The sequence below is a fragment of the Scophthalmus maximus genome, chromosome 18 (genome assembly GCF_022379125.1).
Source record: "Scophthalmus maximus strain ysfricsl-2021 chromosome 18, ASM2237912v1, whole genome shotgun sequence".
Lineage (NCBI taxonomy): Eukaryota > Metazoa > Chordata > Actinopteri > Pleuronectiformes > Scophthalmidae > Scophthalmus > Scophthalmus maximus.
Genome location: NC_061532.1, coordinates 1796685 through 1810235, shown reverse-complemented (window position 1 = coordinate 1810235; position 13551 = coordinate 1796685). Strand labels below are relative to the sequence as shown.

General features: G+C 40.4%; 1 protein-coding gene across 2 annotated transcripts; it reads left to right on the top strand.

Annotated features, from left to right (window-relative positions):
* The first annotated feature begins 2322 nt into the window (after window positions 1-2322).
* On the top strand, window positions 2323-13192 carry gjd2b (gap junction protein delta 2b). 2 transcript variants are annotated; one of them, XM_047328649.1, is made up of 3 exons: window positions 8018-8060; window positions 8160-8202; window positions 10326-13192. In XM_047328649.1, exons 1-3 carry the CDS (start codon window positions 8018-8020, stop codon window positions 11167-11169), a joined length of 930 nt encoding a protein of 309 aa, XP_047184605.1. In that variant the 3' UTR covers window positions 11170-13192. The 2 variants fall into 2 exon arrangements, with proteins under 2 accessions (XP_035473654.1, XP_047184605.1); XM_035617761.2 differs by lacking the exons at window positions 8018-8060; window positions 8160-8202 and adding an exon at window positions 2323-2591.
* The last annotated feature ends 359 nt before the right edge of the window (window positions 13193-13551 follow it).

The following is a 13551-nucleotide window of genomic DNA, read 5'->3' as shown; positions in this document are numbered from 1 at the left end:
TGTACAGAGCAGTGTGCTATGGCCATATAATGTCACAACTAAGCCATAAGATGCATAGAAATAGGTATCTGACTCATAGTAATATGCATCTTCACTTAATGGGCAACTGTGAAGTGTATTAAGGGGATTGCTGTTGACAGACCAGTACTATGGGTTGTCCACTTAAGTTGTTCTATATTTAGAAATGAAGTGAGGCTGTTAAAGAGCTTACTCTCTCTGACCAAGTTTATCCAATACACCTAAACCTGCTATAAACAGGTCAGGAACAAATGGCTGCCTATAGAGAATATGCTTCCCTCTACTCCACATAATATTTTACTTTACCTTACTTCACCAGTCAGAAAGCATTCTGTCTTCTCTACAGAGCCTTGAAAGTCCATGAAGGTGACTGAAAACTATGCATGCAATAACCCCCCCCCCCCCACACACACACACACACAACTTTTTGATTGTAGTTCAGGGAACCTCGTCTGCTTCTTGCATGTTTCACATGGACACAAAAGTATAAACTAACTGTACTTCCTGAATGAGAGGTCACAAGATTTGATGATAGTGTTAACATTGAAAATGTGAAGCTTAGCGGCTTGGTGTGTTCATTTTCTGTATAGGGCCACAGTCTGCATCCCAGGGACATGGTCTATACATTTTCAACTGTGACAGTGACTGAACCCTTTATTCATCAATACAGTCCACATACTCACATACAACAATTGATTTAGAGGTTTTAGAAGAAATATGTTTCACTTTAAGTTGTTCACTTTTTAATTTATCCTTAAATAAAGCTCCGAGGACTTCATGGAGAAGGCTGTGCAGGAAAAAATAGACTTGCAAAACGGGAGTACCCAGCGTAGTGGATTAATCAACCATACATAAATGAGTTAGCCCTCAAATTGCTCTCATTTAGTTCAAAAGAGTGCGAGAAAACAAAAGAACTTTTCTGTTTACGTGTACCACTCAATATCCTGTTCACTCCATTGCAGTAAGATACGTTTTTTTAAAACATTGGCATATTTTAAAGTCTGACCCTGGACTTTCTTTCATTTTTGAAGATCCTCTTATTTGTACATTAAATACAGGAAAAACAAGGGATCATTTAGTTTGCACAAATTTGACCATAAGAGTAAATCCAGTCAAGTAATACAGACACGCCATTTGCACCATCTGGCCCTTTTAGAAATGCTCTTGGCAGATATTACACCTGACATCCTTTTATCCATTTAAGGATCGCGGGATTGTGGGAGGAAGCCGGAGAACCCGGAGAAAACCCAGAACCTTCTTGCTGTGAGGCGCTGAATTGCTAACCACTACACCACCGTGCAGCCCCCTTTCCAAATTATGCTTTTTATAATTTTTTTTGTGTTCATATTGTATGGTGGTCTGTTGTGCCATATATGGTTGTTTTCATTTTATTCTCTCTTTTGTAAAGCAAATTCCCTCAATGGCAATAAAGGTTTGTTTCATTCATTAATTTCTCTCATCCCCATATAGGTAAAACATTTTCCAACAACAGCGTTATCATTTGTGCATCCACATATGTGATCTAAATTATACACCGTCCGGGTGTGTTTGCATTTTAAACAAAGGATCAGTGAGTAAAAAGCACAGTATGATCTCATAGCTGTACATTTTAATGATGCACACCATGAGATCTCTTCATTATGTATTACCTATACAACCTAAGAGTGGCAACTATGACAAACTATTAAAACAGCGGCTTCCTTGATTCATACTCCTCAAACATTGGTTCCTAAGGGACTGACTGATTAATTATTTCTAAACATTAACCTGTGATCCATTGTGTTGTATATAATTTGTAGAGGGCTATTTTGTATGTATTTTCCAGAGGAGTTCCATGTCCATCTCCAGACAGTCCTGGATACCTAATATCGACATATATTATCAGGTAATTTATCTATGTGACCTGGTAATTGTGTACATTACATATATGCATGGATATTACACTTGTTGTTTTGCAATGTTAAATAAAGTTAAAAATCCAGTTAGTAGCAGTAGCTGACAAACAAAAAAGGGGAAATCATAACCTGGGGGGAGGTAATACATCTAAATTAAATAATCACAAACAGGGGCGAGGATGTGTGCTAAAATCACTTGTTGAGCATGTCACTTTTTGCAGCGCAGTTGTGCTCTCAATTGGGGTGGGGTCAGGGGTCAGGTGGATTTGCTGCCTTTGGCAGACGTGTGTCCCTGGCCTCCACAACACAGGTGCCGGTTGGTGTGTGACGCACTGGAGTCTACTTAAAGCGGGATTAGCGCCGAGCGGTGCGCTCCACACTGTGCTCAGTCTCACACGGGCCAGCACTGGCGCAGAGGGCTCTCCGCTTATCAGCGCCTTCAGTGCCGAGAGCACAGACTCGCTCAGGCGGCCAAGCTCCACAGCGGGACACAAACATACATGATCGGTGACTACCCTTGACGCTCCCGGAGACAGAAAAAGGAATATTAGAATAGAATATATAGAGATATTCGTGTTTTATGTGAGACCTTTCCGAATGAACAATCATGGGGGAGTGGACCATATTGGAGCGTCTTTTGGAGGCAGCTGTCCAACAGCACTCTACTATGATCGGAAGGTAAGAGATGCCGGGGAAAGACAGAAATCTGTAGCTTTCTCTTCCTGAGAAGGTGTCGAATTATCGTGTCGAGGTGAAAATCCAGCAAAGTGTCAGTCGAGTGAGTAAGCAGTAAGAGCATCAAGAAGTATGAAAAGCCTTGCCTGGTTATTCAACCCAAAGGTTATACAACATGTATTCACATTGGAGCGCCCCAGGAGAACGGGTTAGACCGAGAGAGGAGGAATACTCTAATGTCAGCACTGGACAGCTCCCCTACAGCGGGATCGTCAGACAGGGAGCTGGTCGGTCACCTGCCTCCCACACACCCTGCAATTCAATTCAGTTTTATTTGTATAGTGCCAAATCACAACTTACATTGTCTCAAGGCACTTTACATAGTGAGGTCAATATTACAATATTACAGGGAAACCCTAACAGATCCCACAATGAGCAGCACTTGGCGACTGCGGAGAGAAAAAACTCCATTTCAACAGGAAGAAATCTCAGACAGAACCAGACTCAGTTGGGGGCGGTCATCTGTCTCGACCGGTTGGGGTGATGAGAAAAATGGGGGAGAGAGGAGAGGTGGGCAGTAGGAGGGGGAGAGAAGAGAGAGAGAGAGAGAGAGAGAGAGAACAGTTGTACAACTGCCGCTTTAATCTCTACCAGACTGATACTTATAAATAAGGAAATAATACTGACACTTATAAATGCAATGATGTTATTAATAATAGTAATGATAATAATAATAATGACGGGTTTGGAGTTTGCAGCTCTGGGGACAGAGATACACGAGGAGAGAGAGAGAAAACAGAGTTAGTGACATGTAATGTTAATATGTGGGGGCGGAGAGAGAGAGAGGGAGGGAGAGTTAGAGAGATGCCGATGATATAAGTTCCCCCAGCAGTCTAGGCCTGTAGCAGCATAATAAAGAAATGGTTTAGTAAACACCTGAGCAGCTCTAACTATAAGCTATAATAATATATATATAAGAAGAAGGTTTTAAGTTTAACTTTAAATGTAGATAGGGTGTCTGGAACCAGCTCATAGTTTGTGCCAGGGAGGCAAAGGAGGGGAGCCTGGTGGCTGAAGGCTCTGCCTCCAATTCTACTTTACAGACTCCGGGAACCGGAAGTAGTCCTGAGTTTACAGAGCGAAGTGATGTATTGGGATAATATGGAACTATGATTGAGCCTGATTATTAAGGGCTTTGTAGGTTAGGAGCAGGATTTTGAATTCTATTCTGAATTTTGCCAATGCAGAGATGCTAACACTGGAGCAATATGATCTCTGATTCTAGTTCCTATCCAAGTAATGAATTACAGTACTCCAGTCTAAAAAGTGACAAATGCTTGGACTAGTTTTTCAGCATCCTTTTGAGATAGGATGTTTCTAATGTTCTTGATATTGCAGAGGTGGAAGAAGGCTGTCCTAGAGACTTGTTTTATTTCTACCTTCATTTGCACATCCATTTGCACTGTTCCCATTTTGCACTGTCATAAGCTAGTTTTTATAGTTTAATATTAAATTTTGTATTTTTATTTTTATGTAGGCTTATTGTATGTTTAATGTATGTATTTTCGTAAATGCTGCTGGATGCCTGAATTTCCCTCGGGATAAATAAAGTATCTACTACTACTACTACTACTACTACTACTTGTTTTATGTGCGAGTCAAAGGACATGTCCTGGTCAAAGATAACTCCAAGGTTCTTCACAGTAGACCTGGAGGCCAAGGTTATACCATCCAAGGTAACTATGACCAGATAATGTTTCTCTGAGGTGTTTAGGGCCGAGTACAATGACCTCAGTTTTGTCTGAATTTAGAAGTAAAAAATTATAAGTCATCCAGGCCTTTATGTCTTTAAGACAATCCTGAAGTTTGTCTACCTGATTAGTTTCATCTGGCTTTATAGATAAATTCAGCTGGGTATCATCTACGTAGCAATGGAAATTTATGTGGTGTTTTCTTATAATATTGCCTAAAGGAAGCATATATACAGTGAAAAGTATCGGTCCAGCACTCACTTATGTATGAGTGGAAGATTTGTTGTTAACAAACTGAAATCTATCAGATAAGTTAGACCTAAACCTTTCTAGTGATGTTCATTAAATCCCAATGTATTTTAGGCTCTGTAATAGAATCTTGTGATCGATAGTATCAAATTCAGCATTAAGATCTAAAAGGACCAGAATATAAACATGTGCACTATCTGAGGCCATGAGAAGGTCGTTGGTAACCTTCAGCAGTGCTGTTTCTGTACTATGATGTTTTTTCTAAACCCTGACTGAAAGTCTTCAAGCGGAATATTCCTGTGTAAATAGTCACATAAATGGTTAGCAACAGTTTTTTCAAGGATTTTAGAGATACAGGGGAGGTCCGATATCAGTCTTTAGTTAGCTAAGATATCTAAGATAAGATAGGATAAGATAAGATAAGATATTCCTTTATTCGTCCCACAATGGTGAAATCTGGTCATTACAGCAGCACAGTGGACAGAATATAGGAGAAATAGCAGAATAGAATTTTTTTTTATAGGAATTTAAAAAAAACAATGTCTGTACAAAATAACATGTTCAGAGCAGTAGCAATAGTTGCACATGGGGAATAATTATAAATATTGCACAGTTGGTTATCGCACCGTTAGTTGTTTCACAGTGGTTGAGTCCTGTGTGTGTGTGTGTGTGTGTGTGTTTTATTGGGAACAGTGCTGGTTGTACAGTCTCACAGCAGCAGGAAGGAAGGACCTGCGATACCGCTCCTTCACACACTTAGGGCGAAGGAGCTGGTCACTGAAGGAGCTGTTCAGTGCAGAGACAGAGTCCTGCATGGGGTGGGAGTCGTTGTCCATCACTGATGATAGCAAAGCTATCATCCTCCTCTCTCCCACCACCTGCACTGTGTCCAAGGGGCATCCTAGGACAGAGCTGGCCTTCCTGATAGGTCTGTCTAGTCTCCTCCTTTCAGCTGTTGCGATGCTGCTGTTCCAGAAGACCACTCCATAGAAAATGGCTGATGCCACCACAGTGTCAAAGAAGGTCCTCAGGAGCGCCCCCTGCACTCCAAAGGACCTAAGTTTCCTGAGCAGGTACAGTCTGCTCTGGCCCTTCTTGTACAGTGCCATGGTGTTGTCTGTCCAGTCCAGTTTATTGTTCAGGGGAACACCGAGGTACTTATAGGAGTCCACTCTCTCAATATTTTTTCCCTGGATGTTCACCGGTGTTGTGGGGGGGTGAATGCGCCTGCGGAAATCCACCAACAGCTCCTTGGTTTTCCCGGCGTTGATCTGGAGGCAGTTCCACTGGCACGAGTCCACAAAGTCCTGAGTCAGTTCTCTGACCTCCCTGTCATCGTCATCTGTGATGAGGCCGACGATGGCAGAGTCGTCAGAGAACTTCTGCAGATGGCAGGTGGCTGTGCTGTACATGAAGTCTGCAGTGTACAGGGTGAACAGGAAAGGAGCCAAGACTGTTCCCTGTGGAGCTCCTGTGCTGCAGACCACTGTATCAGAGACACAGTCACTTGTCCTCACATATGTGGGCGGCTGGTGAGGTAGTCGATGATCCAGGATTCTCACAGTGCTTCCAGGCTTGTCCAGGTGAGAAAGAGCTCTGTGGAGGAGGAAGATGACGGCGTCATCTACCCCGATGCCGGGCTGGTAGGCGAACTGCAGCGGGTCCATCGATGGTCTCACCAGGGGTCGGAGATGGACGAGCACCAGGTGCTCATCTGGGTCTAGAGTCATTTTTTTGAGCAGTGGTTTAACTACTGCCAGCTTAAAGGCCTATGGTACATAGCCTGTTAATAGAGATAGATTGATCTGATCTAATATGGAATTTTTGATTAAAGGTAATCCTTAAACAGCCGTGATAGCATAGGATCTAAAAGACAGGTTGATGGCTTGGATGAAGTGACCAGTAAAGTCAGCTCAGTCAGATCTATAGAGGAGAAGCAATCTAAATATAAATTCGGGGATAATGTTGGCTCCAAGGCTACTGTACTGGACAGTGTGTCTGTGCAATTAGTGGGAAGAAGCTGATCATTTTTTTCTCTGATGGTAGTAATCTTATCCGTAAAGAAGCACATGAAATCATACTAAGAGTTGGAGGAATAGAATGTTCAGGAGAGCTTTTACTACAGTGCTGAAGAGGAACCTGGTGCTATTTTTATTTTTCTCTATTAGTGAAGAATTATATGTGGTTGTGGCATTTCAGAGGGCTTTCTCATATGTAATTAAACTATTTTTTCGAGTCTAGGTGAGAATCATCTTGATTATTGGAACGCCAATTCCTTTCTAACCTACGTAGCGTTTGTTTTAAAGCATGTGGTTGTGCATTAAACCATGGACCTATCCTCCCCTCTTTGACTGTCTTATTTTTCATAGGGGCGACAGTGTCAAGTGTGGAACATAGTGAGGCTGCTGCACTAACAACAATATCATAAATTTGTGTGGGAGTAAAGTTTTGATAACTATCCTGTACTGTATCAACACATGGCAGTGGAGTAAATAACGATGGAACTTTTTCCTTGAATTTACTTAGAGTTTTCTGCTAGACAACTGCTGTAATTGAACTTTTCTCCAAATTCACTAAAGTTAATAATCAAGAATTCAAATGTAACTAAGTAATGATCTGACAGAGGGTTTTGAGGAAATACTAATAGTTTTTCAATTTCTATGCCAAATGTCAGAACGAGGTCAAGGGTGTGATTAAAACAGTGAGTCAGTGTGTTTACATGTTGAATGAGACCAATTGTTTATTAGTGAATTAAAGGCAGAACTAAGACTGTCGTTGGCAACATCCACATGAATATTGAAATCACCCACTATAATGACTTTATCTGAAAGCACCAATAAAAAGTCTGAAAATTCAGATAAAAATTCAGAGTAAGGACCTGGTGGTCGATATACAATGACTAGAATAACTGTTTTTTGACATTTCAAGCTTGGGTGTAAGAGGCTAAGAGTTAGGCTTTCATATTGGTTAAAACTATGTTTAGGCTGAAGGTTGAGCAATAAGTCTGATTGGAAAATTGCTGCTACCCCTCAGCCTGTGGTCCGAGGAATATGAGTATTATTATAAGAGGGAGGTGTCGATTCATTTAAACTAACGTATTCTTCTGGCTGTAGCCAGGTGTCAGTCATATAGAATGAATCAATGTGATGATCAGTTATCAGATCATTCACTTTCAAAGATGGGAGTGACCTAATATTTAATAATCCACATTTTATTGTTCTATTTTTAGGTTCGTTTAAAGGATTTGTGTTGATCTTTATGAGGTTTGTGTGAAACACCTCTTATTTACTTTTGGTTTAGATTGTTGAAGTGGTAGGGGGCAGAAACAGTTTCTATGGGGTATTGTGGGGTCGACTCCTTTAATAGAAGCGCAGAGGAGCGTGTAAGACTGCAACTTCTAGAAATGAGAGCTGCACCATCCAAAGTAGGATGACTGCCGCCTCTCTGCATCAGACCAGGAATTCTCCAAAAGGTGCGCCAGTTATCTATGAAGCCCACATTGTTATCTCGACATCATCTAGACAAAAAGTGGTTTAGTGATGATGACCTCTACATGTCATCACTGTTCAAGTTGGGCAGGGGTCCAGTGAAATCGAGTCCGACATTGCTTCTGCGTAAGTACACACCGAATCAATATTAATCTTCATGACCTCCGATTGGCTTAATCGGATGCCGTTACTGCCGACGTGAATAATAATTTTACCATATCTACATTTATCCTTAGCCAGCAGTTTTAGATAGGATTTAACGCTTTTATGTGTGATTTATAAACCATTTAGTGAAGGAATATATTGACTGTTGGAATGTTTTAAAATCCTGCACATGCTCACTTACATTATATACATACCATATACACAAATTGTGATTATGCACATATGCATTCTTGCTCCAACATTACATATAGTCACATAAGGCACACGTGACTATATGTAAGGCACTCTCTGAACATGCTTTTCAGTGCAGAAGCCGTCACCACTTACAAACCCTTTAAAGGATGACCTATTACTGTTATACTACCCCCCTATCCCCCGATATGTTTACAGTACATGTCACTAACCCTGTTTGTGTTTTCTATCTCTCCTAGTGTATCTCTGACCCCAGAGCTGCAGGACCCAAACCCGTCATTATTATTGTTATTATTAATATTAATATTAATATCATCACTAATAATAACAACAACATAATTGTATTTTTAAATTATAAGTATCAGTCTGTTGAGATTACAGCGGCGGTTGTACAACTGTCCTCTCTCTCTCTTCTCTCCTCCCACCCTCTTTCTGCCCACCTCTCCTCTCTTCCTCATTTCTCTCCTTGCCCCAACCGGTCGAGACAGATGACCGCCCACAACTGGGTCTGGTTCTGTCAGAGATTTCTTCCTGTTAAAAGGGAGTTTTTTCTCTCCACCGTCGCCAAGTGCTTTGCTCATTGTGGGATTTGTCGGGTTTTCCCTGTAATATTGTAATATTGACCTCACTATGTAAAGTGCCTTGAGACAATGTATGTTGTGATATGGCGCTATACAAATAATATTGAATTGAATTAGAGAAGTGAACACATGTTGTGGAGGGAAAGAATCCAGGTTAACACAAAATTATCTTAACAATTTAGTTAATGCATTTTTTAATTGCTACAAAAACAATGTCTTTACAATTAATTTAACATTATAGTACAATAGTTAACATTTTTAAATAATTTGGAACAAAGCTCATCATTTTAAAAACAGCTGTCGCAGAAATAAATAAAGAACACCCAATAACAATAGAAGATGATTTGGGGTTTGTGGCATATTAAATTGATTTTTTTATCCCTTTAGCCATTGGTGTCCATGTCAATACAGTATGAATATATACTCTTACATGTGTTATACATGATGTTATTAGTAAGAAAGACAGCCATCCATATGAAATTATTCGACCTGTAGTTTCTTCTATTTCATGATATTTCTAGACCTCCGGGTGCCCATTTTCTAAAAATCTAAATCACATTTATAGAAGTTGACAGATTTAACAACAGTGATGAGGAAAAACAAAAATTTGGTGTGGGGACTTCAGTCCAACCCAGTGAACAACACACCTTTTTTTACTGTTGTGTAAATGAGTCGGCAACTATGTGGTAATGCTGTTATAGTGCAGCCTGCACTCAACAATAACGGTTGTGTTCGCTAGATTTAGCAAAACGAGTACTCGATTGGCAGTTTTTTTGTTATCATCACTTTGTCACCAGGCAGCTACAGGTATAATCCATTCAAAAGAAAAACCATGTGATAGGTTCAGTAAGAGAGGAGACCAGGATCACATGTATTCAAAGGGGCTCAACAGTATATCCACAAATAGGGAGTGCTGACAAGTTTTGCAAAAAATACTTGTTCAGATAAGTATTTTTGTGCAAATAAATGTGGGTACCTGTGGTGCCAGCTATCCCACAAACTGGGAAAAAAGAAGAACATTGACCTGGATAAACCTTACAGCCTGGCTCTGAACAACTGGTTCAGATTTCTTTCCCACTCTGATTTTACAGTCTTTTGGGGTAACCCTGCCTGCAATCTGAGAATCTCTGGGGGGGGACCAGAGATTCTCTGACCGTGATGCCTTTTCTGAACATTAAAGCATGTAAACCTTTTTAAGTGGTAACCCAAATTAACCTGATGATGAACCTGAATATGTGCATAATATGTCACCTGTCAACTAACTCAACCTCTGTAAAACTGAATATTTTTCTGCTGCTGAATTTTCCTCAGGATCCTGCTGACAGTGTTGGTGATCTTCCGGATTCTGATTGTGGCGATTGTCGGAGAGACTGTGTATAACGATGAACACTCCATGTTTGTTTGCAACACCTTACAGCCGGGCTGCAACCAGGCCTGCTATGACAAGGCTTTCCCCATCTCCCACATCAGGTACTGGGTGTTCCAGATCATCATGGTGTGCTGCCCCAGCCTCTGCTTCATCACCTACTCTATGCACCAGTCTGCCAAGCAGAAGGAGCGGAGCTTCTCCACAGTGTACCTCTCCCTGGAAAAAGACCAGGAGTCAATGAAACGAAATGACAGCAAGAAGATTAAGAACACCATTGTGAATGGAGTCCTGCAGAACACTGAAAACTCCAACAAAGAGGCAGAACCTGACTGTCTGGAGGTCAAGGACATCCCCAACTCAACACTGCGAACTACAAAGTCAAAAATGAGAAGGCAGGAGGGAATCTCCAGGTTCTATATAATCCAGGTGGTTTTCAGGAATGCACTAGAGATAGGGTTTCTGGTGGGTCAATACTTCCTGTATGGATTCAACGTCCCTGCAGTGTATGAGTGCGATCGATACCCTTGCATAAAAGATGTAGAGTGCTATGTTTCCAGGCCCACAGAGAAGACTGTGTTTTTGGTCTTCATGTTCGCAGTCAGTGGCATTTGCGTGGTCCTGAACTTGGCAGAGCTCAACCATCTCGGCTGGAGGAAGATCAAAACTGCTGTGAGGGGAGTGCAGGCCCGGAGGAAGTCCATTTATGAGATCCGGAACAAGGACTTGCCCAGGATGAGTATGCCAAACTTTGGCCGCACTCAGTCCAGTGACTCTGCATATGTTTAGCTGCCTGCCACACATACTGTACATGAGGAGGCTGCAGGACAGCTGTGTAGAGACTACTTATTAATTTGTTAATATTTAGTCTTCAACGTAACAGAGGTGAGTTGAGATGTGGGGAGATTTCAAGAGATGTGCTGTGTCTCTGAAACAATGCAGAGTGCATTTAGAAACACATGTAGTTCTCTACCTATATATGCAGAATGTTTGACTGATTTTGATTCATGAAGAATGGATATTTTCCACTAGATGGAGAATTTATCTCACTGAGATTATTTTCTTTTATGAAGAAACTAACAGACATCTTCTGTTTGGAAGTTTTTGAGCAGAAGTCACTGATAAGTTATTGCTGTTTTCTTTCTTTGTAAAGTGCTTCTTTACACTGCATGGTCAAATGTCTGTGGACACCCCAACATTCCAGCCATATGTAATAGTTATAAATGTTATCATGACAACATGAAGATGAATGTGCTGCCTTTTGTTTGGGACCTAACGGCAGGAATTTGCTCCCACTCAGACACCAGAGCATTATTGAGGTGCAGCCCAAAGAGACAAACACAAAATTGGGAGCACATTCTTGTCAAAATGATGAGGTCTGCTGGAGAATTAAGACAATCGGTTCCTGTGTTAATTTTGTATGTACCTTTTAAATGTTGGGGATCTCATAATACATTAAACAGAGAAGGTCAAAATCATCTGTTTAGCAGACAATATCCTTGGGCAGGGTGATAAAACAATAATTATCACAATAATCATTAATGGCAATATAACAGAAGCTCAACATATATTAACACATTGCGTATGCATTGTACAAGCATTGGAGGTATAATTAATAATTGTTTTTGGTTCTACCTCAGAAAAATCCCAGTCGCAGTCACAACTTAGATGCAAGCCACATTAGACATGAAAGTGGGATATGACTCTCCCCTCTGGTCGCCCTTCAAATGGCAGACTCCCCTCAGGCTTTTGGATATAAATTTGAAGTCTCCAACTAAAATTCCAGAGTCTAAGAAAATAACTGCAGAGTCTCAGACTCAACACAGCTCCTCCAGTATACATCTGTTCCCACTGGCTTGGTAGAATTATTTGTGGCATGAAAACTAAGGTTCATATGTACAATAGGTAAGATGCTCTGTGAATTGGAACTAAGGAACCTATCCCAAACCAAGAAAAATCATAAACATGTTTTTGGCCATACAGTGTATAAGATTCTAGAGGTTTTCTGTATAGTCTTGCACTAATAAGCCAAATGAACTATCCTCTCTGAGCTGAGACTGATTTAGTCGCACTACAGTGGTTCCAAATGCAACCTCTACAGAAACAATAATGTAGTTTAAATGGTTAAAATGTTCTTTGCACATTATAATTACACAAAAGAAAATATATAAATTTCTTAGGAATCTCACTGTTTTTGATGCCTGTTATCACACCACTGACCTTAATCTGAATGATCAATATATTAGTGGCACCTGGAAACCACTCACCGTTTTTTCTTCTTTTACACATGTAATTTGGGATGTTTATTCTTTTCATGTCATCAAGTGCCATACATGTGTATATGTACAGTCAAATCTCTATCCAGAGATATAGAGCACATGAAATCTCACTTTGGATTATCTTTCATCTGAAGAGATCTATGGAAATGGTGTGTTACAATCATCTAGGATTTCCATTTGCAAAACAAATGGCAACCACCATACATATTAAAAGGTTTATTGATCTGATTTTCATCTGAAGTCTTAAGATCAAGTGAGTCATGAATTTGAATTGGAATTGGAAAATAGACTGTGTATGCCACTGTGTATGCCACTGGTGCTACCATTAAAGTGTAATAACTATACGATACGGAACAATCTGTAATAAAATAAGAGGCATATGAGGTGTGGTGTTTAAGGTTTTTAGTACAGTTACCTACAGAGTCATCAGCAGCTGCTCTTGTATTTTCACTGAAGTATTTATCAAACAAACAGGAGGGAAAAGTACATTCGTTGATGCCTTTGAGAACATCTGTACACACCCAGAAATCAGGACAAACCAAATATAGGCTATAGTGCCTCTGATTAAGTATATGAACATGTGTGTGTATGTGTGTCTGACAGGAGGCACCAAGGAAGGGTGAGCTCATGACTCAGAAATTTAATAAACTAGAGGACAGAGGCAGAGACGTCAGTCTGAGCTTCAGCAAACACACATACACACACCCAACATTTGATTAATGTTTTTAAACAAGCTTTTATACAGTGGCTTAACTTAAACCGGAAATCATGATAAATTAATAGCAATCTTCAACTGAAGTCGTATCAGTTTAAAAACTCTGCAAAAAGCAAAACATTGTGGGGATCTGAAATTACCAAACTTTTGTTATTACTTCCTTTCCAACAGACTACA

What these genes read in the sequence shown, in the direction of transcription:
- gjd2b (XM_047328649.1), top strand. Translation starts at nt 8,018, where the DNA reads ATGACTGCCGCCTCTCTGCATCAGACCAGGAATTCTCCAAAAG. An exon ending in GACCAGGAATTCTCCAAAAG is followed by an intron (nt 8,061 to 8,159) that starts GTGCGCCAGTTA and finishes TCACTGTTCAAG; the next exon opens with TTGGGCAGGGGTCCAGTGAA. An exon ending in GAGTCCGACATTGCTTCTGC is followed by an intron (nt 8,203 to 10,325) that starts GTAAGTACACAC and finishes AATTTTCCTCAG; the next exon opens with GATCCTGCTGACAGTGTTGG.